The sequence below is a fragment of the Saccopteryx leptura genome, chromosome 1 (assembly GCF_036850995.1).
Source record: "Saccopteryx leptura isolate mSacLep1 chromosome 1, mSacLep1_pri_phased_curated, whole genome shotgun sequence".
Classification (NCBI taxonomy): Eukaryota; Metazoa; Chordata; class Mammalia; order Chiroptera; family Emballonuridae; genus Saccopteryx; species Saccopteryx leptura.
The window spans coordinates 351,468,126-351,495,503 of record NC_089503.1 but is presented as its reverse complement, the minus strand read 5'-3'; the positions used below and the strand labels follow the sequence as shown (position 1 = coordinate 351,495,503).

Below are 27,378 nucleotides of genomic sequence, written 5' to 3'. Positions count from 1 at the left end.
TTGCATGTCTGAACCTATCCATTATATCCTCAAGGTTAATTCCTGTTGTCATATATGGGAGGATTTCTTTTTCTTTTTTCTTTTTTTTTATGCTGGAAACTTTTGTATGTACATACCACATTTTCTTCATCCAGTCATCTGTGGACATTTAGGTTATTTTCACCTCTTAGCTATTGTGAATAATGCTGAAATGACCATGGGAATGCAGATAGCATTTTGAGATCTTGACTCAATTCTTTAGCATAAATACCCAAAAGTGGGATTGCTGAATCATACTATAATTCCGGTTTTAATTTTTTGAGGAATCTTTGTACTGTTTTCCATTGTGGCCACACCAACTTACATTCCCAGTGACAGTGCACAAGGGTTCCATTTTCTCTACATCCTCCCAAATGTTTATCTCTTGTCTTTCTAATAATGTCCATCATAACAATTACAAGGTGATTTCTCATTGTGGGTTTGCTGGATCATGCTATAATTCCGGTTTTAATTTTTTGAGGAATCTTTGTACTGTTTTCCACTGTGGCCACACCAACTTACATTCCCAGTGACAGTGCACAAGGGTTCCATTTTCTCTACATCCTCCCAAATGTTTATCTCTTGTCTTTCTAATAATGTCCATCATAACAGTTACAAGGTGATTTCTCATTGTGGTTTTGATTTGTATTTCCTTAATGATTTCAGCATCTTATCAGATATGCCTGTTGGACAGACGTCTTCTTTAGGGAAATGTCTACTCAAGACCTTTGACTATTTCTAATTGGATTGTTTGGTTGAGTTGTGTGCCACCGTTCCAGTGTCACTACATCCTTGCCAACCCTTTGGATCTGATTAGTTTGCTTGGGCTGCTAATGAATCTTTAGTATCTATCGCCAGAAAAGGAGCCTCTTTCTACAAGGAATAGAAAACGCTTGCTTTGCTTTTTCCAAACTGAAAGTTATTATTGGACCATAGGAGCCTTTGTTTGGATGAGCTGAGAAAGAACTAGAAAAGGTTCTTTCCTCTGAGGAAAGTATGTAACTCCCCCCCTCACTGATTCCAACTTGCTTTAACAAAAAAGAAAATCCTTTCTTTTTAAAAACAGGTCGTGGTGGGTCAAAAATAAAGGACATCCAAAATACAACAAACACCAAAATACAGGTAATTGTTCTGTGTTTATAAATCCTGAAAGAGCACATAGTTCATTCCTGACTGAAATTTCTACTCAGTTATTAACCAACTGTGGTAACTTAGATAAGTTGTCAAAGCTTTTCATACTGCCATTCTTTTCAAGAACTCACCTAATCTATGGCCCATTTCAGGTCTTGGTTTTTGTCTTATGGAGATAAAATCTTTAGAGATAATGTTCAATGAAGGATAAAATCTCAGGCCCTGGGCAGTTGGGTCAGTTGGTAGATCATTGGCCCATCATGTGAATGTCCCAGGTTTGATTCCCAGCCAGGGCACACAGGGGAAGTGCCCATCTGCTTCTCCACCCTTCCCCCTCTCCTCTCTGTCTCTCACTTCACCTCCTGCAGCCAAGGCTCCACTGGAGCAAGGTGGACAAGGTGCTGAGGATGGCACCATGGCCTTGCCTCAGGCTCTAAAATGGCTCTGGGTGCAATGGAGCAACAGCCCAATATATGGGCAAAGCATTGCCCCCTAATGGGCTTGCTGAGTCTGTCTTTCTACCTCCTCACTTCTCAATTAAAAAAAAATACAGAAAAAAAAAGTGAAAGAAATCTTTGGGGACTGTCATGTCCTTCCTGGCTTCCATTCTTCAGACCATGGGCTGTTTCTGTTTCCAATCCTAGTAAGCAGCCACATTATTTACCTAGTTCACAAGCCAGAAATTTAGAATACTAATTTTTATTATTCTACTGCCTGTCCATCATTGTTGAGTCCTTTCCATTCCTGTATTTCTCAAGGGAGATCACATCATTTGGAGCATTCTCCCCTAACTGAAGCATCCTACTTCCAGTGATGATCCTCTAACCAGTCTCCACTGTGGCCAGAGCAGTCTTTCTAAAACACAAGTTATGATTTGATTTGGGGTGGTGAACACACAGTGCAATGTACTGATGATATATTATAGAATTGCACACATGAAATCTACATAATTTGACTAATGTCATCCCAATAAATTCAGTTTAAAAAATAGAACACAGCCTGATCAGGCAGTGGTGCAGTGGATAGAGTGTCAGACTGGGATGCAAAGGACCCAGGATCGAAAGCCCAAGGTCACTGGCTTGAATGCAGGCTCATCAGGCCTGTGCGTGGGCTCACCAGCTTGAGAGCGGGGTCACTGGCTTGAGCGTGGGATTATAGATATTACCCCATGGTCGCTGGCTTGAGCCCAAAGCTCACTGGCTTGAAGCCCAAGGTCACTGGCTTGAGCCCAAGGTCAGTGGCTTAAACAGGAGTCACTTGCTGTGCTGTACCCCCCCACACACCTCTTGTCAAGGTACATATGAGAAAGCAATCAATGAACAAGTAAGGTGCCACAAGGAAGAATTGATGCTTTTCTTTCCCTTCTTGTCTGTCTATCCCTATCTGCCCTCTCTCTGTCTCTCTCTCTCTCTGTCACAAAAATAAAAGAAAATAATGAAAAGAAATATAGAACATAAATTACGTGTTTTCATGACCTTTTTGTGTATATAACCATTTGTATCTCCCTGGTCAATAGCAATATTATATTTACTTTATAGTTTCATATCACTTGAGGTTGAATGATGGTTGGAGGAGTGAGTGGCAAGGGGATTTCAATCATCCCAATTTTTTTTCCTTGTATCTAGGTAATAAAAGGGTGTCCTGAAGCAGAAATCAAAATTTTTGGTAGCAAGGCAATGCAGACAAAAGCTAAAGCAGTGATAGATAATCTTGTTACAAAACAACAAAATTATAGTTCACGACCCAGAGTTGGTAAGTTATTTTTTCCCACTGTAAATTTTTGTAAAGCACTGTAAATTTTATTAAAATTTTATTCAGTGAAATTTTTTAAATTTATAGGCTGTGTTATAACATGCTTTTCCTGATAACAAAGCTTGAAGTTGCCATCATAACATCTGTTTCTTATAGAATTGTATTTCTTTTCTTTTTTCTTCTTTCCCAAGTGAAAGAAGGGGGAGATAATGAGACAGATTTCCTCATATGCCCTTGACCAAGATCTACCCCGCAACCTCCATTTGGGTCTGATTCTTGTTACCGAGCTATTTTCAGGGCCTGAGGTAGAGGCTCCATGGAGTTATCCTCAGCACCCAGGGCCAACTCACTCAAATCAATTAAGCCATGGTTGTAGGAGAAAGAGAGAGAAAAAGAGAAAGGGGAGGAAGAATGGTGTAGAAGCAGGTGGTTGCTTCTCCTATGTGCCCTGACTGGGAATCAAACCCAGGACATCCACATACTGGGCCACTGCTCTACCATTGAGCCAACTTTTTTTCTATGTAATTCCAGGATACCTTATCCCAAATGAAAATGCTTAAATTTCCTGGTTTAAGCATAGCAGTTTTACTTTTAGCTACAGCTGAGTGAAAACCCAAAAACTAAACTGATCTTTTCAACATACTTTTTATTAATGATAGAGCAAGAATTAGTCTTGGTCTCCTGTCTCTATGGTCTCTTTCCTGGAACATGACTGGCTTTGAAAACTGCCTGATTGTTTGATATTTTAAAAATCTCAGATCTGCTTGGATGAGAGAAAATGCCATTATTGAATTATTTCCAGAAGCAACAAAAAAGTAAAAAGTACAGAGCCTTGGCTTCAAATGGCAGCATTGCCTCTTACTGTTTCTTGGGAGGGAACCTGTCATCAGTCTTTAAGACTCAATTTCTTCATCTGTTAACGTAGAGCAGGGGTCCCCAAACTTTTTACACAGGGGGCCAGTTCACTGTCCCTCAGACTGTTGGAGAGCCGGACTATAAAAAAAACTATGAACAAATCCCTATGCACACTGCACATATCTTATTTTAAAGTAAAAAAACAAAACGGGAACAAATACAATATTTAAAATAAAGAACAAGTAAGTTTAAATAAACAAACTGACTGGTATTTCAATGGGAACTATGGACCTGCTTTTGGCTAATGAGATGGTCAATGTCCGGTTCCATATTTATCACTACTAGCCATAACAAGTGATATGACGCGCTTCCGGAGCTGTGACGCATGAGTCCTGCGTCACCGGAAGTACTATTGTACATGAGCGACGCCGCCACATACAGTACTCCAGTGCTCCTCTCACTGACCACCAATTAAAGAGGTGCCCCTTCCAGAAGTGTGGCGGGGGCCGGATAAATGGCCTCAGGGGGCCACATGCGGCCTGTGGGGCTGTAGTTTGGGAACCCCTGACTTAGAGTTACACCTGCCTCACAGGATTATTATAAAGATTAGGTCAGTGGTAGTCATCCTGGTCCCTACCGCCCACTAGTGGGCATTTCAGCTTTCATGGTGGCTGGTAGCGGAGCAACCAAAGTATAAATAAAAAGATAAATTTAATTATAGTAAGTTGTTTTATAAAGATTTATTCTGCCAAACTTAGCGAAAACCCAACATAAAGTACTTGGTAAGTAATTATTATTATATGCTTTAATTTGCTGTAAGTCTGCTTTATAAATTTTATAAAATAAAGTTACTTCCCTACTTTATAAATCACCATTACTGTGGATCTGATGGGCGGTAGGTATAAAAAGGTAGACTACCCCTGGATTAGGTGATATGTGTGATTTATTAGTAGAAACTAGGCTCTCATGCTCTTTACCTTCTCTTTTTCAATAAGTTTTTTAATTTCATTTCATAAATCTCAAGTAGATAACTGATGACAAAATCACCAGACCAGGGTGGATGGCTTGGTTGGTTAGAGCATCATCCCGAAGTGCAGAGGTTGCCATTTCGATCCTTATTCAGGGCACATAAAGGAACAGTTCAATGTTCCTGTCTCTCTCTCTCTTCCTCTCACTGAAATGAATAAATAAGAATTTAAAACAAATGACCAAAAAAACATGAACAGAATAGTCATGGAACTAGAGCACTAAAACTCTTAATTTTATATTGCAAATATTATTCTCTGGTATTAAAAACAAAATAGTAAAATGATTTTTGACGATTTTGTACTGGTAAGATTTGTTTTGAAACTAATTAGGTAAAACTATTTTAACAGCTACTGTTGCATTTCAACCTTCTGTTAGAAGATCTGTAAGGACAGATGACAGTGTTGTTACAGAAGATCAGCCACTGATTGATTGGGATCAAATTCGAGAAGATGCTTTGAAATGGGAGGAAAAAAAGTGGGCAGGTTAGTGCTGTATTCTAACATTTACATGTGGTTGTTGGTGGTTCTTTTAACTGAGGTTTTTATTCTGTATAAAATGTGCTACTTTTAGTAATGAAATCTACAGGAAAAATGACAGTAAAATTTTCAATGCTGCAGTTAGTTCCTAGGGCAGGATATTTTCTATATTGCCTGTGTTGTGATTTATGCTATAAATGGAAAACTTAAATTACCTACACCTTGTTTTATTTGAGGTAACTTACTGCAAACGTTTAATGAGATAGAAAATACACTGCTCACAATGATTAGGGGATTAGGGAACATGCAAATACTCCAGTACTGTATTTTGTGTGGTGCCCTGGCAAACTGCAGCTCGCAAGCCACATGTGGCTCTTTGGCCCCTTGAGTGTGGCTCTACCACAAAATACCACGTGCTGGCGCTACCTCGATAAGGAATGTACCTACCTATATAGTTTAAGTTTTAAAAAACTGGCTCTCAAAAGAAATTTCTATTGTACGGTTTCTCCTGTTGATATTTGGCTCTGTCGACTAATGAGTTTGCTGACCACTGTGCATTTTCACCAATGAAATAAAACTTGATTTTGTATTTATTTGCATAATTGAACAACTTTCTTTGACTTGTCTTTTGCTTTCAGATGTTCTAGTTTAAGAAAAAAAAATCAAGTGCTTTTTTTATTGCTTCATATTCACTTTAAATATCGCCTAGATTTTGTGAGCAGTACAACTCCCAAGGGGAAAAGGAAGAGAATAAACATGCTGACCATGGGTTGTTAACATTGTTATTGTGATTGAGTAAAAGTTGATCTTGGAATATCCTGTCTTACATGGGCAAAATAAAAAGAGAGAAATAGTTCATAAGCATACAGATCTTGAGAAGAGATGTTTGTTTGTTTTTTGTTGTTTTTTTTTTTGTATTTTTCTGAAGCTAGAAACAGGGAGAGACAGACAGACTCCCGCATGCGCCCCACCGGGATCCACCCAGCACGCCCACCAGGGGCGACGCTCTGCCCACCAAGGGGCAATGCTCTGCCCCTCCGGGGCATCGCTCTGTTGCGACCAGAGCCACTCTAGCGCTTGGGGCAGAGGCCAAGGAGCCATCCCCAGCGCCCGGGCCATCTTTGCCCCAATGGAGCCTCCGCTGCGGGAGGGGAAGAGAGAGACAGAGAGGAAAGCGCCGCGGAGGGGTGGAGAAGCAAATGGGCGCTTCTCCTGTGTGCCCTGGCTGGGAATCGAACCCGGGACCTCTGCACGCCAGGCCAACGCTCTACCACTGAGCCAACCGGCCAGGGCCGAGAAGAGATGGGTTTTAAAAATTCATTTAATATTAAATGAAATTCTTATTTGGAATTATATGTGGAATCAAATGTTCCATATTATAGTCACCGAATTTTAGAGTATATTTGAGCACTAAATTTGGCTATAAGAATGAGGCTGTAGTATGTCATTTATTTAAAATTAAAAGCTAATGCATTAATGTGTGACAGATATTAACAATAATTCCACAATGGCAGTCAGCCTGCTTTCACATTCAGTTTCCAGTGCCACTTTAACAATATACATGTTGTGGAGACTTGCGATGGGTTTGCAGAGAGAGGACTTAAGGTTGAGGAAGTATGATAGGCACTTATAAAAGAAGACAAGGTACCTTCTGCGGGTAGAATAAGGAAAAATATTTTATTCCTAAACAGTAAGGGGGTAGACCTTCAAAGAGAAGATAAAATTAGTTTACTATGTTTGAGAGAAGATTCATCAATTGTTATCAGTGTGTCTTGTAAAGCATGGTTTTTTTTTCTTTTATACTTAAAATGTAATTGAAAGACAAACCAAAAAGGGAGATGTCCTAGATTCTGGCATAAGCCTGATTGACAAAGTGTGACGGCCTAAAACTGTATGGATGCAAGGTGAACTTAACATGTGTTTTGGTTGATTTCTGTTACTTTGAATAAGTGTCAATGAAATGCAAGATCTCGTTCTTTATCAAAGTTTGAATATATATCTTTGTCACAGATTTACCTCCAATTAAGAAAAACTTTTACATTGAGTCAGAAACAACAAGTTCAATGTCACAAGCACAAATAGACATTTGGAGGTGGGTTGTTTTATTGCTTCTTTAAGTAAGTATTTATATAGTTATGCTATTAAATCAAATGATTAAGCAGAGATTTGAAATGATTGCATTTGAAGTCAGTACCTTTTGTATTCAAATAAAAACTTGGTTGCATTCTAGTTGATATATTTTAGAGCATTGCTATGCAATGAAATGTTCTGGAAAGAGGGAAATAGTGATAGGATAGTCATTATCCATATATAGCTATTGAACACTTAAATATGGCTAGAATAACTGATGAACTGATATTTAATTTAAAATTTTAAAATGGTATGTGGTTAATGCCTGCTGTGTGAAATAGCAGTTTTAAAGAATTATTTCTGAAATTGTTGGAAAACATAAGCAGTTTGTCTGTATCTGAATATTAGAATAATTTTTTACTCTTCAAACATCTAGGAATTAAAGATCCTGAAGGCAACATTTTTTTTCCTATTCAGGCTGATATGAAACTAAGATAGTATTGGCCCATTCACACACACAGTGTAAATCTTTTTCTTCTTTCTGCGATTAGGTTGATAACAAAAAGATGCTCACTTCTGTTTTTTAGTTATTACATTTTAGTGTGACTTTACTAACAGTCTGGTTTTAATCAGTTGCAGTTGAATTCCTACATATGAACTGAACTAATGCCAGTAAATTTCTTGCTAGTGAGTACAAGGTATTTGCTCCGTTTTTCCTTAAAGGAAGGAAAATTATAATATCGTGTGCGATGACTTGAGAGATGGTGAGAAACGGCCTATCCCCAACCCTGCTTGTCAATTTGAGGATGCCTTCAAATGTTATCCCGAAGTTATGGAAAACCTTAAAAAGGCAGGCTTTCAAAAGCCAACACCCATTCAGGTACGTTGAATAATTGTTTTAATCTAATATTTCACTGACCGTTTTCCCCCTAAACAGTATCTGTTAGAAGGTAGATCACCAGGAAGCCACTGTCTCTTCTGAGCCTCAGCAGCACCTCCTGCACCCCCAGTTCTTGGCACTCAGAAAGTATTTGTTGAAAGAAGTTTGGGGCTGGGAGAGGAAGGAAGTGTTTCCACTGAACACAAAGAAATGCACTTGTTATTTTATTATTTATCATTCTGTTTCAGTCCCAGGCATGGCCAATAATTCTACAAGGAACAGATCTTATAGGAGTAGCCCAGACTGGAACAGGGAAGACACTGTCCTACTTAATGCCTGGATTTATTCACCTTGACTCTCAACCAGTGTAAGAATTGTAGAGCTGGGTTGTCTGTAGGGGTTTAATAGGTATGGATACCAAAGCTGTACTTCAAGTTTCTTGGATATATTGCACAGGTCAAAGGTAATGCCTAGTCTCGGGGAAAATCCACTTGTACTGTGCTGGTGAAAGTATAAGTTGACAATCATTTTGGGGAAGCAATAGGTATTATCTACTAAAAGTCTTGAGACTTATTTATTTATTTATTTTGAGAGAGATAGGGACAGACAGAAAGACAGGAAAGGACAGAGATGAGAAACATCAACTCATAGTTGTGGCACTTTAGTTGTTCACTGATTGCTTTTCATACATGGCTTGACGGTGGCGGTTGCTCCATTCTAGCCAGTGACCCCTTGCTTCAGCCAGTGACCCTGGGCCAAGCCAGCAGCCTTGGGATCATGATGATGATCCCACAGTCAGGCTGGCAAGATTGCGCTCCAGCTGGATGAACCTGCGCTCAAACCGGCAAACTTGAGGTTTCGAACCTGGGACCTCAGCATCCCAGGTGGACGGTCTATCCACTGCGTCACCACTAGTCAGACTCTATCAAAAGTCTTAATAGTAAAACAATGGAAACAGTTTAAGTTATTGTGTCCAGTACAGTTGTGTGAGGGAATGTTTGACACAGGAAAGCACTGGCCATGTTAAATGATTTTTTTGTTTGGCTGACTTTCTGTTTCCCACCTTTTATGGTGAATGTATGTGACTCTGACGCTCCCTGCCAAACTTTTGAAAACACTGAATGAATATACATCATATCTGTGACAGGTACTTTAATAATCTGTTTTCTTTCCAAAGAGCTAAAGAGCAAAGGAATGGACCTGGCATGTTAGTCCTTACACCCACTCGAGAATTAGCTCTTCAAGTACAAGCTGAGTGTTCTAAGTATCCATATAAAGGTCTTACAAAGTAAGTCATTTCTTTGGCTATTCTTGCATCAGCATTTTAATCATCAGTAGCTTTATCCATTCATTTTCCCATTCTTTTTCTTTTTCTTTCCTTTTTAATGAGAGGAGGGGAGGAGGCAGACAGACTTCTGCATGCACCCCAACCGGGATCCACTCAGAAAGCCCACTAGGGGGCGATGCTTTCTGCCCAGCTGGGGCCACTGTTCCTTTTATCAGCAACTGATCCTTTTTTTTTTTTAAGTGCCTGAGATGGAGGCCATAGAGCCATCCTCAGTGCCTGAGACCTACTTGCTCAAACCAGTTGAGCCATGGCTGCAGGAAGGGAAGAGAGAATGAAGGTGAGGGGGAGGGATGGAGAAGCATATGGTTGCTCTCCTGTGTGCCCTGACCAGGAATTGAACCCTGGACATCCATATGCCAGGCTGATGTTCTGCCACTGAGCCAACCAGCTAGGGCCCCATTATTTTTCACACATTTCTTTTTATTTTATTCTATGAGAGGTGGGGAGGCAGAGACAGACTTCCTCATGTGCCCCAACTGGGATCCACCCAGAAAACCCCTACTGGGCTGTGCTCTGCCCATGTGGGGCTGCTGCTTTGTTGCTTGACAACCGAGCTATTTTAGCACCGGAGGCAAAGCCACAGTGCCATCCTCAGCACCTGGGGCCAACTTGCTTTAACTGTTCAAACCATGGCTACGGGAGAGGAAGAGAGAGAGAGAAGGTGGGGGTGGAGAGTCAGTGGTCCCTTCTCCTGTGTGCCCTGACTTCCCACAACCAGGACTTCCACACACTGAGCTGATGCTCCACTGCTTAGCCAACCAGCCAGGGCCATTTTTAACACATTTCGAGAATCTGATTGGCTCAGCGGGAGTCAGGTATTATCCCTGACCTAAATCAACTGTAGCCAAGGCAGTGGGGTCAGTAACAGTGATGCAAACATGGCTCTTCAGCACACACCACTGTGGATTGATGGGTATTGGTAACTTCTCAGAAAGGGGCAAATACTCTCAAAGGCATCTGATAATTTTTTTGATTTATATACCTTTTATTTTATACCAAGATGTTTAGGTTAGTTGGGATTTTGAGTTGTGATAACATATTCTTTGCCTGAACGTGAACCTCTGTATTTTTCTTAAGTGTGTGTATATATGGTGGTGGAGATAGAAATGGACAAATACAAGACTTGAGAAAAGGTGCAGATATCATTATTGCAACTCCTGGAAGATTGAATGATCTGCAGTTGAATAACTTTGTGAATCTGAAGAGCATAACCTATTTGGTAATCAAGGAATGTGGGTCTGGGATACTGGAAGAACCAAACTCTTATTAAAAAAAAACCCAGTCTTTTAGAATGACTGTCCATTTTATAATGGTTTTAAATCATAGCAGTATTTCCCATTGACTCTCAAATGTGAAAATAGGGATTTTTAGATTTTATTTTAATGTTTTTTTATAAATGTTGGAAAATGTAGATAAGTACCAAAAAAAATCAAAATCCACATGGATGTTTAGACATAATTTTTTTTAGATTTACACACTGTTAGCCAACTTAAAAATAAAACAATTTATATTGCAACCACAGACCCCATATTTTTCCTGGAGAAACTGGAATATAGTCATCCCTCGCCATAACGCGGTTCACTTTTCGTGGTTTCACTTTATTGCAGATTTTAAATTGTATCACATATTTTTTGCTATATCGCAGGATTTTGCGGTATAGGTACTTTTTATATATTTATTTTAATTATTTTTATGGTAAAATATTTTCTAGCCTAAAACATTGAAAGCAATATAAAATATTTAAAAACATATTAAAAGAATATTAAATCAAAATAAAATACTAGTACGTGCCCATATAGAATTTTGTATGTTGTTAAAATTACATAGGTTTAAGAGTGTAGAAAGTGTTTAAGAGCATAAGTAATGTTCATAAGAGTATGGGGAAGGTTAAGAGCAGTGTGAGAAAGTTTATATGAGTGTGGGGAGGGTTTATAAAGCCTTAAAATATATATAAATAATAAAAAAATATAAGGTCGCTACTTCACGGATTTTTGGCTATCGCAGGGGTCTGGAACCTAACTCCCACTATAGAAGAGAGACCACTGCAGTGGTTTAGGTTAATAAGAGAAATGAGAAAAAAATTACCCTTAATACTTTATTGATAAAGAGAGACCATATGTATTAGCTACCTCTCATATTTAATCTAGCCACAAACATGTTTAATGCAGGTATTAGATGAAGCTGACAAGATGCTGGATATGGGATTTGAACCCCAGATAATGAAGATTTTATTAGATGTGCGCCCAGACAGGCAGACTATTATGACAAGGTAGGTGTATGCCTAATTGTTACTCTGCAACATAGAAATCAGTGGAATAGAATCCATTTTTGGTTGATTTCGCCATAGGATTTTTAGAGCATTTTTTCAAAGTATTTTGAGATCCCTAATGTATCAGTGTAACAAGGATTATTGTGTTTCCTAAGTTACAGGTGAAGACTTCTTTTTTCTTTTGACAGAGAGAGAGAGAGAGAGAGAAGCATTGACTTGTCCCACTTTGGTTGTGCCATTGACTAATTCTCCTATGTGTCCTGACCAGGACTCAAACTGGCAAACTTGTGGGTCAAGCTGGTGATCCCCAGCTTGAGTGCTGCCCTGAGTATTGAGCTGGCAACCTCATATCTCTGGGTTGATGCTCTCTCCACTGTCCACCTGCCCGGGCCAGATAGAGATTTCTATAAGACATAGAGGAACTCCTGGAGGGCAAACTGTGTTGGATACTGGGGTCTCTCATTTGAGTAAGTGATCCCCTGTCCTGAGAGGCAAACATCAGGTTACTGAATACTTTTTTGCCCAAAGTGAAACTGAGGAAGCAGTGATTTTTATTTAAATGCAGGTGATATATAAACCATTTTCTCTTTTGTGTTGTAGTATATAATTGAGGAACTATACTAAATTCATTCACTTTGTTTTCTCATTAATCTTTTCATCTAATTACTGTGAAAGTATAGAAGGTGGTACTTTCATAACATACATATGGGTAAGAAATACCTGAATTTACATATCCTTTCATGAATACACTTAAAATGTTTTTATTTAGCATGGTACTTAGTTTTACCAGCTGACAGTCCATGAGAAGTACAAGGTTTTAGATTTAAGGTATAAATCTCCTTCATCTCTGGTTTATAAAACTGTTCATTAAACATATTTAAAGGTTTATTCTAGTAGCTTCAGTAAAGTTGAGCAATTCTTTGTGAAGTATACATTTTCTGTGAAATCTGTCATATTGAATAGTACAAATGTGTCTTTCATGAGCAATTTGGTTCATAACATTCATAGGGAAACTTAATAATGTTTGATTAATAGTAAATTTTCAATGTTTGTATATATTGTTTTATTTCCAGTGCAACGTGGCCCTATGCAGTCCGTCGACTTGCACAGTCTTATTTGAAAGAGCCAATGATTGTGTATGTTGGTACTTTGGATCTAGTTGTAAGTTTGTTTTTATGACTATAGTTAAAAATATTTTCTTTTTTATTTTACTTAGAAAATTAAATTTAATAGGGTGACATCGATCAATAAGAGTACATAGGTTTCAGGTAAACATTTCTATAGCATTTGAACTGGTGATTAATTTCTGTACCCTTCACCCGAAGTCAAATCATTTGCCGTCACCACATATTTGTCCCTGTTTACTCCCTCCACCCACACCCCTGCTCCACAATCCCCTCCCCCTGGTAACCACATCACTTTTATCTATGTCCATGAGTCACAGTTTTTTATCCTACCTATGTGTGAAATCATATGGTTCTTAGCTTTTTATGATTAACTTTATTTTACTCAACATAATATTCTCAGGGTCCATCCATGTTGTTGTAAATGATAGTATATCATTAATTCTTATTGCTAATTAATATTCCATTGTATATACGTATATACATCTTATTCAGTCCTCTATCGAAGGATATTTTGGTTGTTTCCATCCATGTCTTGACCACTGTGAATAATGCTGCGATGAACGTGGGGATGCATGTGTCTTTATGTCCCAGTGTTTTTTTGTTTGTTTGTTTTGTATTTTTCTGAAGCTGGAAATGGGGAGAGACAGTCAGACAGACTCCTGCATGCGCCTGACCAGGATCCACCTGGCATGCCCACCAGGGGCGAAGCTCTGCCCACCAGGGGGCGATGCTCTGCCCCTCCAGGGCGTCGCTCTGCCGCGACCAGAGCCACTCCAGCGCCTGGGGCAGAGGCCAAGGAGCCATCCCCAGCGCCCGGGCCATCTTTGCTCCAATGGAGCCTCAGCTGCGGGAGGGGAAGAGAGAGACAAAGAGGAAGGGGGGGAGTGGAGAAGCAAATGGGCGCTTCTCCTATGTGCCCTGGCCGGGAATCGAACCCGGGTCCCCCGCACACCAGGCCGACGCTCTACCGCTGAGCCAACTGGCCAGGGCCTATGTCCCAGTGTTTTTGAGTGTTTTGGGGAGATACCCAGTGGAGGGATTGCTGAGTCATATGTAGTTCTAGTCTTAATAGTTTCAAGGAACTGCCCTACTTCCTTCCATAATGGCTGTACCAGTTTACATTCCCACCAGCAGTGAATGGGGTTCCTTTTTCTCCACAGCCTCTCCAACACTTGTTATTGCCTGTCTTGTTGATAATAGCTAATCTAACAGTTGTGAGGTGGTATCTCATTGTAGTTTTGATTTGCATTTCTCTAATAGCTAATGAAGATGAGCATCTTTTCATATATCTGTTGGCTCTTAGTATGTCTTCTTGGGAGTAGTGTCTGTTCAGGTCCTCTCCTCATTTTTTATTTGGATTGTTTGCCTGTTTGTTGCTGATCTTTGTGAGTTCTTCATATATAATTTTTGTGCAAGGGGACAAGTGTAGTAAAGTTTTCTTCTTTTTTTTTTTTTTTAAAGGGACAGAGAAAGTCAGGGAAAGGGATAAATAGGGACAGACAGACAGGAATGGAGAGAGATGAGAAGCATCAATCATCAGTTTTTCGTTGCAATACCTTAGTTGTTCATTGATTGCTTTCTCATATGTGCCTTGACTGCGGGCCTTCAGCAGACCGAGTAACCCCTTGCTCAAGCCGGCGACCTTGGGTCCAACCTGGTAAGATTTTTGCCCAAACCAGATGAGCCCGCACTCAAGCTGGCGACCTTGGGGTCTTGAACCTGGGTCCTCTGCATCCCAGTTCAATGCTCTAGCCACTGCTTCACTGCCTGGTCAGCCAAGTTTCATTCTTTTGCATGTGGCTTTCCAGTGTTCCCAGCACCATTTATTGAAGAGCCCTTCTTTTGTCCATTGTGTGTCTTTGGCTCATTTGTAACATCTTTTTTAATGCAAATAGAGAACTTTATTTGATTGCTTTTTATACTATTACATTTATTTATCTTTTTTTGTCTTCTTTTTCTAAGTGAGAGGAGGGGACATAGAGAGACAGACTCCTGCATGCACCCTGACTAGGATCCACTCGACAGTCCCAGTCTGGGGCCGGTGCTCTGCCCATCTGGGGCCACGCTCACAACAGAGCTGTTTTTAGCACTTGAGGCAGAGGCTCCATGGAGCCATCCTCAGTGCTTGGGCTGATGTGCTCAAACCAATTGAGCCATGGCTGAGGGAGGGGAAGAGAGAGAGAGAGAGAGAGAGAAAAGGAGAGAGATGGAGAAGCAGATGGTGGCTTCTCCTGTGTGCCCTGACCGGGAATAAAACCCAGGACATCAATATGCTAAGGTGACACTCTACAACTAAGCCAACTGGCCAGGGCCACAGTTATTTATCTTTTATTAAATTTATTTCAGTGATATTGTTTAATAAGATCATAGAGGATTTAAGGGTACAATTCTATGATACTTGATTTGTACGTTGTATTATGTGCCCACCACCCAAAGTCAAATCATTTTCTAAAATATTTCTTAATTAATTATGGAAATTTTATTTGTGTTTTGGCAAGTCTTTTGCCCATTCTCTAATTTTAGAGTAAATATCAGATACACATGATTTTATTGATAAATACCTCAGTATACGTTGTCAAAAAGACTAATTTAAACGTAACTATAGTATACCTCACACCTGAACTTTTATTTATTTATTTATTTATTTATTTATTTGAGAAATAGAGACAGACAGGGAGAGAGGTGAGAAACATTAACTCGTAGTTGTTTCTTGATTGCTTTTCATATGTACCTTGACCGGGGGCTCAAGCTGAGCCAGTGACCCCTTGTTCAAGCCAGTGACCTTGGGCTCAATCCAGTGATCACAGGATCATGTCTGTGATCCCGTGCTCAAACCAGATGAACCCGTGCTCAAGCCATCTACCTCAGGGTTTCAAACCTGGGACCTCAGCCTCCCAGATCAATGCTCTCTCCATGCAGCACTAGCAGTCAGGCTCACACCTAACGTTTTAATAATCTTTTAATAACATATTTCCAGTCAATGTTTCTGTTTTCCTGGTGTCTCATTTTTATTATCCCTGTTAGAATCAGGTTCTGAACAAGGTCTCCATCTGCGATATATTTAAGCTTGGTGTTCTCTTTTTGTGAAGTCAAGATAGATCAGTGGAGGTAGATAAAATTAGTTACTATACAATTTATAATCAAAGATATCCATTATATCTCTTTGTTATTGTAAAGGTTTCTAGCCTTGCCTGACTGGTGGCAGTGCCGTGGATAGAGCGTCGACCTGGGACTCTGAGGTCTCAGGTTGAAAACCCTGAGGTTGCTGGCTTCAGTGCAGGCTTATCCAGCTTGAGTACAGACTCATCTGACTTGAGTGCAGGATCATCAACATGATCCCAAAGTCGCTGGTTTGAGCATGGCTGGTACCTCTAACGGTCAAGGTACATATGAGAAGCAATGAATGAATAACTAAAATGATGCAACTATGAGTTGATGCTTCTCATCTCTCACTTCTTGTCTCTCTCAAGAAAAAAGTTACAGTTCTCTGGCCTTTCACTTAATAATTATAATTGTCCTTTCAGTTAGTCATTAATGAAAATTGTTTCTTTTTACTTCATCACTAGTAATAATAATGGCTCATTGCTTAGGCTAATTTCATTAGATTTCCTGAAAGGCAGGATAAATGCTTGGTTCTTTTTTTTTTCTTAAATGCTATTAAAGTCTATTTTATCTCTGGGTTCAGAAATGGCACCAGTGGTATTTTGAAATTTTGCATTAAATTGTCAAAATACTTATGGAATGGAAACTAATCATCTTTCTTCCTTGTAGGGCTATATTAAAGTCCATGGTGGTTTTATTAAGATTAGCCTTACCCCATGGTTTTTTCTTCTCCTATAATGGTAACCAAATACTTTCAACACACCGCCAAGCATTCAAGAGTTTCCAGCCTCTCTTGGGTGAATAAATGATAAAAAGTGAAGGCTGAGCTACAAATCCTTGAGTAGAAATAGTCTTGTGAGGCCCTGCCTTTTTCTCTGTTAGTAGTGTATTACAACATTAACCAATGATGGAACAAAGATTTATTTTAGCCAAGGAATAGGATTTGCCCATCAATGTTGATGTACTGTGATCTTTGAATCTTTTAGGCTGTAAGTACTGTGAAGCAAAATATAATTGTCACCACAGAAGAAGAGAAACGATCACATATTCAAACTTTCCTGGAGAGCATGGCTCCCAAAGACAAAGTCATAGTATTTGTTAGCAGAAAAGCTGTGTAGGTATCTTTTTCTTTTATATCCTTAATCATCAAACTGATTTATTTAGCATTATTTTTATTTGTATACTGATTTCAAATGGGGGTATATATGTCTTACAGTAGGTGATTTCAGACTTTTCTAATAGAAATAAAATAGTGAATTGATGGTTATATTAGAATAAGCAGTTAAGATCAGTGACTTGCTTTTTTTCTATAGGGCCGATCATTTATCAAGTGACCTGATTCTCCGACATATATCAGTAGAGTCTCTGCATGGCAACAGAGAACAGAGCGATCGAGAGAAAGCATTAGAAAACTTTAAAACGGGTACATTTATGCCATTACTATTTGTTGCCTTTTTAGAGTATACAGTGCATGTGGTTGGCTGAGTGACAGCTCTTGTTCAGGGAACCCATTCATAAGATCCGTCCTCAATTTACAGACCCAACAACTAGGCTTGTTAGAGCTCCACATACTAATCAGACTGTCAGAGGTATCCGAAGAGCTAATATTTAAAGCTGGATATCAAAGCAATAATTTTCCATGGGGGATATTTCTATTAATTTACCTGAGATGCATCTATCTTTGTGACATGGCTCATATGACACAGGGACCATTTTCTGTACCATAATATCTATCTTGTTTTAAGTAAATATGCCTTTCCTACCGTAAGTGTTTTACTATCCAAGGTGATACTACTTCACCTGATTAGATATTAGGGGAATATCAACTTTCTGATATGTCTTGGTTTGGTTTATGTAATAACGTGTCTGTAATCTTTTGGCTTTACTCTTTAGGTAAAGTGAGAATACTGATTGCTACTGATTTAGCGTCTCGAGGTCTCGATGTCCATGATATCACACATGTCTATAATTATGATTTTCCCCGGAACATCGAAGAATATGTGCACAGAGTAGGGCGCACGGGAAGAGCAGGGTAAGTAAACGTAGTCTACCCAGGAAAGAAATCAACCCTAGATCCTCGTGACTCCCCTCAAGGATATTTTTTTCTAGACAACTATTTTGTTCTCTTGCCTATAAATTTTCTGAGCCGCCCTAGAACTGCTTTACTACTTTATTTCTGTCCAATTGACCTATTCCAGATTCAACCACACCCCACTATGATTAGCTGCACGTAACTGTTTGCATTCATCTCTAGTGTCAGAAAGCTAATGTATATACAGTGGTTACTCTTGTCCCAGTTGGTTTGTGTAAGCGACCCTGTTCTCCCAAGAGCGCTGTTGTCAGAGACCCCTTGTAACACGCTGGTTAAACAGCTGTGGATTATTTAGATTGCATATTGCTGTTTGAATGATTCTAAATTCTGATATATAATAATATTTGGTCTTGTGAAAGAGTTGAGGTTTTGCTGTTGCTGATTTTATTCGATATTGCTAACTGGATAATGAATATAAATCATAAATTAAATTTCATGAATTTTATTTCCCCCTTAAAGGAGGACTGGAGTGTCAATTACCCTTATCACTAGAAATGATTGGAGGGTAGCCAATGAATTAATTAACATTCTGGAAAGAGCTAATCAGGTGAGAAGATAAAACTCATTAGAACTCGACCTCATATCACTTTTCTAATGTTGAAATAATTTCATTTTTTCTGAGTACAGGGGATTATTGCTTATCAGGAAAGACAGATTTAAGCAATTAACATGTTTTGAGGCCTGTAACCTAGCAAAGGTGAGGAGCTCTGATATCATATAATTGGGGAACGTAATCTAAGGGGGGGCAGCACCACTGAACACCTTGCCGAGAAGAAAGTATGTCAGGAGCCCTGGAGAAGAGTGGGCGAGCGCTCCAGCAGGGAACTCGTTGGGGCCAGATGAGAAAGAACACACAGCAGGTGGCACCAGGTGCGGCAAGTGAAGGGCACTGCAGAGCAGCGGGGCTGCACACAGGGAAGCAGTGTAATGATGGGTGTTTTAAGATCAGTCTGATTTTATAGCTTGCAGATAAGTTCAGAGTTTAATATGCAGGGAGACACATTTCATTCTGTTTGAAAGATGTATAATCAGTTCTGAACATTCTCTGACTGAAATTCTTTGAAGGCAGTTTAGCATATTGTGGGAAAGCTGTTAGACTTAAAGAATAATCTCAACCACAAAAGTACATTTAATGCTTTCAGAGTGTCCCAGAGGAACTTGTGTTGATGGCTGAGAGATATAATGAAAATAAACTGAAAAAAGAAGAGAAAAGAAAATTGGGAAGACCCCAAGGAAAACCCAAGAAGTTTTATTATTAATGTCTGTGTTGAAAAGTGGTGCTCACCTACTTATAGAAGGTAAAATTTGAGTAATGCCTGGTATTTCCAATACCTGTTTTCCTTAACGAGGCTTTGTTAGTATGTTTACTGTAATCAGCAGTATCCCTAAGAGTTGTTTACATAATAAGTCATTAAGTGTTACTCTATACCTGTTTTCTAAATTCCAATTAATATATCTTATTTAGAGTTAGAAGTATTGATGGAGAGTTGAGAAAGTAAACTTGAAATTGTACAGAAAGATCAGGAGTGTAATGGAGTTGGTGGAGGTATAAATTGCCATAACCTCTTCTAAGCAATTTGATAATTTATCAGTGAAAATACATACACCTTTTGATCCAGAAGTTCCTCATCTAGAAATGTATTCTATAAATATGCCTGCATATACAAGTAAAGATTTATTATAGAAATTATTATAGTAGGAAAAGATTATAATCTCAGTGTCCAATAGGGCACCATATGAATAAACTATGGAGAAAATATTTTTGCAAACCATAGTTCTGGTAAGGGATTAATATCCACAATATAGAGAATTCCTAAAACTGAACAAAAACAAGCAACCTGATTAAAAACTGGGCAGAGGAGCCTGACCTGTGGTGGCGCAATGGATAAAGCATCCATCTGGAATGCTTGCCCAGTCAAGGCACATACAGGAAGCAGCTATGAGTTAATGCTTCCTGCTCTTCCCCTTTCTCTTTCATCTGTCTCTAAAGTGAATAAATAAAATAAGGTACATACAGGAAGCAGCTATGAGTTAATGCTCCAGCGCCTCCCCCTGCTTTCTCTCTCATCTCTTTCTAAAGTGAATAAATAAAATCTTTTTTTAAAAATGGGCAAAGGCCTGACCAGGCGGTGGCGCAGTGGATAGAGCATCGGACTGGGATACGGAGGACCCAGGTTTAAGACCCCAAGGTTGCCAGCTTGAGCGTGGGCTCATCTGGTTTGAGCAAAGCTCACCAGGTTGAGCCCAAGGTCGCTGGCTCGAGCAAGGGGTTACTTGGTCTGCTGAAGGCCCATAGTTAAGGCACATATGAGAAAGCAATCAATGAACAACTAAGGTGTCACAACAAAAAACTGATAATTGATGCTTCTCATCTCTCTGTGTCCCTGTCTCTCTCTATCCCTCTCTCTGACTCTCGCTCCGTCTCTGTAAAAAAATAATAAATAAATAAAAAGTAAAAAAAAAAGGGCAAAGGACTTAAACAGACCTTTCTCTAAAGAAGATATACAGGGCAAGACAAAAATAGGTTCACAGTTGTGAGTATGTGAAATATTTTATTCTTCTATTATTATTTATTAATAATTGTTTTATTTTCCATATGAACAACTATAAACCTACTTTTGCCCCAGTCCGTACAAATAGCCAACAAATGGTCTCACTAATCACTAGGGAATTGCAAATCAAAACCGTAATGAGATAACCTCATATCCACTTGGATGGCTACTGTAGGATAGATGTTATCAAACAGTGTCGGTGAGGATGGGAAGAAACTGGAATCCCTGAGCACTGTTGGTAGGAATGGAAAATGGTATATTCACTATCCAAATGTGACATTTCCTCAAACAATTAAAAATAGAATCCAGCAAGTCTGCTTCTGGGTATATATCCAAAAGAATTGAAAGCAGGGTCCCTAGGAGGTATTTGTACAACCATGTTCCTATCATCTTTATTCATAATAACCAAGAGGTGGAGGCAACCCGGGTATGAATGACTGGATAAACAAAGTGGTGTGTAAGAGAAAATGCTGACACACGCTAAAAAAAATGGATAAACCCTGAGGACATGACGAAGGATAGATGCGAGGTGAAGTAAGGACAAATACTGTGTGGTTACACTTACAGGAGGTACCTGGAGGAGCCAGTACAGAGCGACAAAGTAGAACGGTGGTCACCAGGAACTGGCAGGCAGGGGAAATGGAGAGATATTTAATGGGTACAGAGTTTCAGTTTTGGACGATGAAAAGCTTTGGAGATTGATTGTAGAATACTTAACACTTTTTTATTTATTTTTATTTTATTTTATATATATATATATTTTTATTATTTTTTATTTATTTTTTTTATTTTTTTGTATTTTTCTGAAGTGAGAAGCAGGGAGGCAGAGAGACAGACTCCCGCATGCGCCTGACCGGGATCCACTGCATGCCCACCAGGGGGCGATGCTCTGCCCATCTGGGCTGTTGCTTCATTGTAACCAGAGCTATTATAGCACCTGAGGCAGAGGCCATGGAGCCATCCTCAGCACCCGGGCCAACTTTGCTCCAGTGGAGCTTTGGTTGCGGGAGGAGAAGAAAGATAAAGAGAAAGGAGAGGGGGAAGGGTGGAGAAGCAGATGGATGCTTCTCCTGTGTGCCTTGGCCAGGAATCGAACCGGGGACTTCCACACACCAGGCCAACGCTCTACCACTGAGCCAACTGGCCAGAGCTATACTTAACACTTTAACAATACTGAAATGTACATTTAAAAATGGTTAAGTTGGACCCTGGACGGTGGCTCATTGGATCCCAGCACACTAAGGTCACAGGTTCAATCTCAGTCAGGGCACATAAGAGAAGCAATCAATGAGTATACTACTAAGTGAACAATGAGTTGATGCTTCTCTCTCTCTCTCTCTCTCTCTCTCTCTCTCGTCAATCAATGGGAAAAAAATTATTTTTAATTCTTAAGAAAAAATGATTAGGATGGTAAGTTTTGTTATGTATTTCATCACAATTAAAAATGTTTTAAAAGATTTGGGGACAGCAGTTTATGTTTTTTTCTACTTATTTTTCAGAATTCAAGATTTTTAGAGATATAGTACTTAAATTATATGGAAGTATGGAAACATGCTGGCAGTGTTTGAAGATTTGACTGATTCTTAAAATAATAGTGCTTTAAAATGTAGAACTCAGTATTTTATACTTTCTTTAATACAATCAAAAGCATGTAAACTTGAGTTGAAAGTTTTTTTATGGATATTAAGGAATGTAGCATTAAAATTTTGTCACTTTTTACTATCTTTTTATTTATAAAAATAAAGTAAATTTTGTGTGCTGTTATATTGCTGTATTAAGGTCAATCTTTAAAGGGTTTAAAGCTTGTTCAGATATTGTCATGGCAATGAACGAGATACTGTTAACAAAATAAAAATTTCTTATATAATAAAAAAGATAAGCTGATCTGTCTTTCTGCACAGCCCTTTAATTTTGTGTTTATTAAATAGTATTTTATTTGGGGGTTCTTTTTTTTTTTTCTTTCAGGGACAGAGAGAGAGAGAGAGGGATAGATAGGGACAGACAGGAATGGAGAGAGATGAGAAGCATCAATCATCAGTTTTTGTTGCAACACCTTAGTTGTTCATTGATTGCTTTCTCATATGTGCCTTGACCACGGGCCTTCAGCAGACCGAGTAACCCCTTGCTCAAGCCAGCGACCTTGGGTCTAAGCTGGTGAGCTTTTTGCTTAAGCCAGATGAGCTCGTGCTCAAGCTGGTGACCTTAGGGTCTTGAACCTGGGTCCTCCGCATCCCAGATCGATGCTCTATCCACTGCGCCACTGCCTGGTCAGGCGGGGGTTCTTTTCTTAAGTGATTATACTTCACCTACTTTGAAATGAAACAGTAAAAGGATTTCATGGGAGCAAAATATGCAATAGCAATTTCTTATATTTTAGCCTTATAGCTCCATCCTAAAATAAATCTAGGAAAATAATTTCATTTCCATGAAAGCTCCTTTGACAAATGATACGGTACTTCCCAACTCCCCCTTACAGTTTGTATATAATTTTATTTCATATATGATAGTTACTTGTGTTAACATTTACTATTTATGTAGGTAGTTGTATTTGTATATAATTAGGCCTTGATTATCTCATATTCATGCAGTAATACTTTCCTGGTAAGTCTGAGTGGAGAGGAGAGAATAGTTCTGTCCGCTTTAACTACCTTAGAGATATAGAGGCATAAAATGATAAAAACAGTGTATAACATGTCAACAAATATGAATTCTTAAGTTTGACTATATTTTCCTAAGTTACCAAAATGAACTCAGGTAGTTAAGCTGAATGGGCATAAGAAACATGAAAGGGCATAAGAAACATGAAAGGTAATCAGAGGCCTTCAACTAGAATGGAAATACCAGAACATTAAGAAAGATGAGTACCTGACCAGTGATGGTGCAGGGGACAGACTATCAATCTGGGACACTGAGGTCCCAGGTTTGAAACCTAGAGGTCACCAGCTTGAGTGCAGACTCATCTGGCTTGAACACAGGCTTGACAGTCTGAGCATGGGATCATCGACATGATTCCAAGGTCACTGGCTCGACCCCAAAGGTTACTGGCTTGAACCCAATGTTGCTGGCTTAAGCAAGGGATCAGTGGCTCAGCTTGAAGCTACCCCCACCCATCAAAGCACATCTGAAAAGCCAGTGAACAACGAAAAAGGGATGCAACTACAAGTTGCTTTTCTTCTTTCTCTCTCTCTCTCTTTCTCTCTCTCTCTCTCTCTCTCTCTCTCTCACACACACACACATACACACAAATCCCTGAAAAATAGCATTAAATTAAGTCATTCTCCCTTCTGTACACGAACTCTCTAGAAAATAACAGTGATCTAAATACTGCAATGGAATAAAAGGCAAACACTAGAAAAGAGATGTTGTATCTACACAGATGTGAAGCCCAAGTTCCTATTGCTTCTGTGGTCTAAGAAGCCTGATTTAAGGAGTTTCATTCACTGACTGATAATGTCCTTCCAGAAGCATGGCAATTACCAACAAATCCTCTCTAAAGGGAGGCACTTACGTACTAGTCCAAAAAGAATCTCCACAAATAATTCAAGAGTAAAAAATGTCCTGGCCAGTTGGCTCAGCAGTAGAGCATTGAACTGGCATGTAGATGTCCCAGGTTCATTCCCGGTCAGGGCACACGGGAAGTGACCATCTGCTTCTCCACCCTCCCCTCACCCTTCTCTTTTCTCTCTCTCTTTTTCTCTTCCCCTCCCACAGTCATGCCTCAATTGGTTTGAGTGCATCTTCCCGGGTGCTGAGGATGGCTCTCTTGAGCCTCTGCCTCTGGTGCTAAAAATAGCTCAGTTGCCAATAGCCCCAGCTGGGTAGAGCATCGGCCCTAAACAGGGTTGCTGGGTGGATCTCGATTGGGGCACATGTGGAAGTCTATCTCCCCTACTCTCACTTAAAAAAAAAGATAAACAGAACCCAGTAAAAATAATAATAATAACCATGCATTACAAATGAGAATCAGTAGAAACAATGGTAGTAAACCGCATATACTGAAAGTATCAGACTATAAAACTATGATAAAACTATATAATTAAATAAACAAAATGCAGGCTTCAAAATACCTGTAAGAGCCTGACCAGGTGGTGGCACAGTGGATAGAGTGTTGGACTGGGATGCAGAGGACCCAGGTTCGAGACCCCGAGGTCGCCAGATTGAGCGCGGGCTCATCTGGTTTGAGAAAAAAAAAAACCCACCAGCTTGAACCCAAGGTTGCTGGCTCCAGCAAGGGGTTACTCGGTCTGCTGAAGGCCCGCGGTCAAGGCACATATGAGAAAGCAATCAATGAACAACTAAGGTGTTGCAACACGCAATGAAAAACTAATGATTGATGCTTCTCATCTCTCTCCGTCCCTGTCTGTCCGTTCCTGTCTATCCCTCCCTCTCTCTGAAAAAAAAAAATACCTGTAAGAAATAAGGAACTATTAAAAAAAATAACATAGTAGATGAGAACAAGAACCAGATAACACTTATAGAAATGAAAAAGCAATAAAAAATGTCAAACTCAATGACCACAGAGGAAACCAGTAAAGTAGAATGATGATATTGTTCAAGCCAGAGGATAGATAAGAGAATATGATAATATCCTCTCTACTTTTGTGTATATGTATATGTGTGTATAATAAAAATAATTTTAAGGAGCCTGACCTGTGGTGGTGCAGTGGATAAAGCATCGACCTGGAAATGCTGAGGTCGCTGGTTCGGAACCCTGGACTTGCCTGGTCAAGGCACATATGGGAGTTGATGCTTCCAGCTCCTCCCCCCTTCTCTCTCTCTGTCTCTCCTCTCTCTCTCTCTCTCTCCCTCTCCTCTCTAAAATGAAAAAATAAAAAATAAAAATAAAAAATAATAATTTTAAGGATGAGTTTACCAGAGGATGAGACATAACTGAACACTGAATACATGAACTAGAAGATAAATCAAATCCAGACTGCAGCACAGAAAGACAACAAAGAAAATACAAAAGAAGGTTAGATACTAGAAAATTCAGTTAGAAGTTCTAATAAACAACTAGAGAAGAGAAAAAAGATTAGGGTCAGGCTAATATTTGGAAAGACAATGGCTGAGAACTTTTCAGAATCGATAAAAAATATCCAGAGAATGAAGTTCAATAAATCTCATGCAAGATAAATAAAAGATATATATATATATATATATATATATATATATATAATTATATATATATAAAAGAAATTCCATAATGCCAAAGACAAAAATCCTACAATCAGCCAGAGAAAAGTTAGGTTAGTGATACTATCTGGGTAGTGAAATTATAAGCAATTTTAACTTCTTTACACTTAAATGTATCTGGTTTTGTTACATTATTTTTATTTTATTTTAATTTGTTAATTTTAGAGGGAGAGGGAAGGAAAGGGAGTGAGACAGGAACATAGATTCGTTCCTATATGTGCCTTGACCAGGGATTGAACCAGCAACCTCTGTGCTTCGGGATGATTTGCTAACCAACTGAGCTATCCAGCCAGGGTGTTACATTACTTTTAAATGGACATTTACTTTAAAATTTTTTCATTTTTATAAAAAAGTCATATATGCATGTAGTATCCAGAAGCAAATGGTTCTACAGGACTTGTTTTGTTTTTTTATTTATATATTTTAATGTTTATTTTATTGAGTTTAGAAAGAGGAAGGGAGAGAGTGAGATAGGAACATTGATCTATTCCTGTGTGTGCCCTGACTGGGGATCGAACCAGCAACCTCTGCCCTTTGGGACAATGTCTAACTAACTGAGCTACCCAGCCAGGGTTATAAGGCTTAATTTTAAAAAGTAGTCCCCAGCTTTTACATTCCATTTTTCATTACCAAGATGCAACCATTTTATTTTATCTTTTAGCCATTTCTAAATAACATGTTTATATGACATTGTCTTTGTTTTTCAAATTTGATTTCCCACTATAAGAAAAATAATTCAACTCTTTCATATCTGTGATGGTCAGACTCTTAGAGTGGTTCCATCAGCTCCACCTCCTGGGTTTCATTATAGATAGGTAGTAAATAATTTAAACTAATTCAAAGATGGATCTTGCCTTTGCTTCTGGGATATAATCACTGAGCCCTTGGAACATGCCAGAAAATCCAACAAAGATTTATGATAAAGCTTTGGGTCATACTGCTTAACTTCTAAAGGGGTTAGAAATCTGGGCAACCAACTACTGACCTCCAGTAAAAATTCTGGAGTACTAAGGCTTAGGTGAGCTTCCCCGGTTGGCAATATTCCATGTGTATTATTTTACATCAATGCCAAGAAAATAATGCATCCATGATTCCACAGAAAAACAGAAGCCCTATGTTTGGTAGCCTCCTGGACTCTGCTCTATGCACTTTTTTCCTTGGCTGGTTTTAACCTGTTCCTTACCTTGTAATAAACTGTAACCAGGAGTTAAAAGTTTTAGCAAGTTCAGTCTTTCCAGTGAATTATCACACCTGGGAATGATGTGGGGAATCTGAAACTGCAGGGTTATGAGTGAGGGTGGTTGTGTGGGGACTGTTTTCCCCACTAACAGTGCAGTTCAATAAACTGACAACATTCCGAAGTAATTCCTCCACCCCTTTAGTACAGGTGGAACCTGGGACTTGATTCCAAACAATTACATATGGTGAAGGCAATGGGATGTATGATCAGTATGTAACTATATGAAAGGAAACTGGAGAGCCAC

At 39.2% G+C, this 27,378-nt stretch overlaps 1 protein-coding gene across 1 annotated transcript in view; it reads left to right on the top strand.

Annotated features, from left to right (window-relative positions):
• DDX43 (DEAD-box helicase 43) overlaps positions 1–27,378 on the top strand; it is a 28,628-nt gene extending 1,250 nt beyond the window's left edge. Inside the window, 16 exon segments of the mRNA XM_066359034.1 lie at positions 1,085–1,140; positions 2,775–2,901; positions 5,133–5,267; positions 7,272–7,353; positions 8,055–8,211; positions 8,460–8,578; positions 9,389–9,499; positions 10,637–10,778; positions 11,728–11,828; positions 12,902–12,989; positions 17,044–17,171; positions 17,371–17,480; positions 17,951–18,089; positions 18,609–18,696; positions 19,292–19,447; positions 27,282–27,378. Coding sequence (XP_066215131.1) covers positions 1,085–1,140; positions 2,775–2,901; positions 5,133–5,267; positions 7,272–7,353; positions 8,055–8,211; positions 8,460–8,578; positions 9,389–9,499; positions 10,637–10,778; positions 11,728–11,828; positions 12,902–12,989; positions 17,044–17,171; positions 17,371–17,480; positions 17,951–18,089; positions 18,609–18,696; positions 19,292–19,408 — 1,700 coding nt within the window. The 3' untranslated portion in view covers positions 19,409–19,447; positions 27,282–27,378.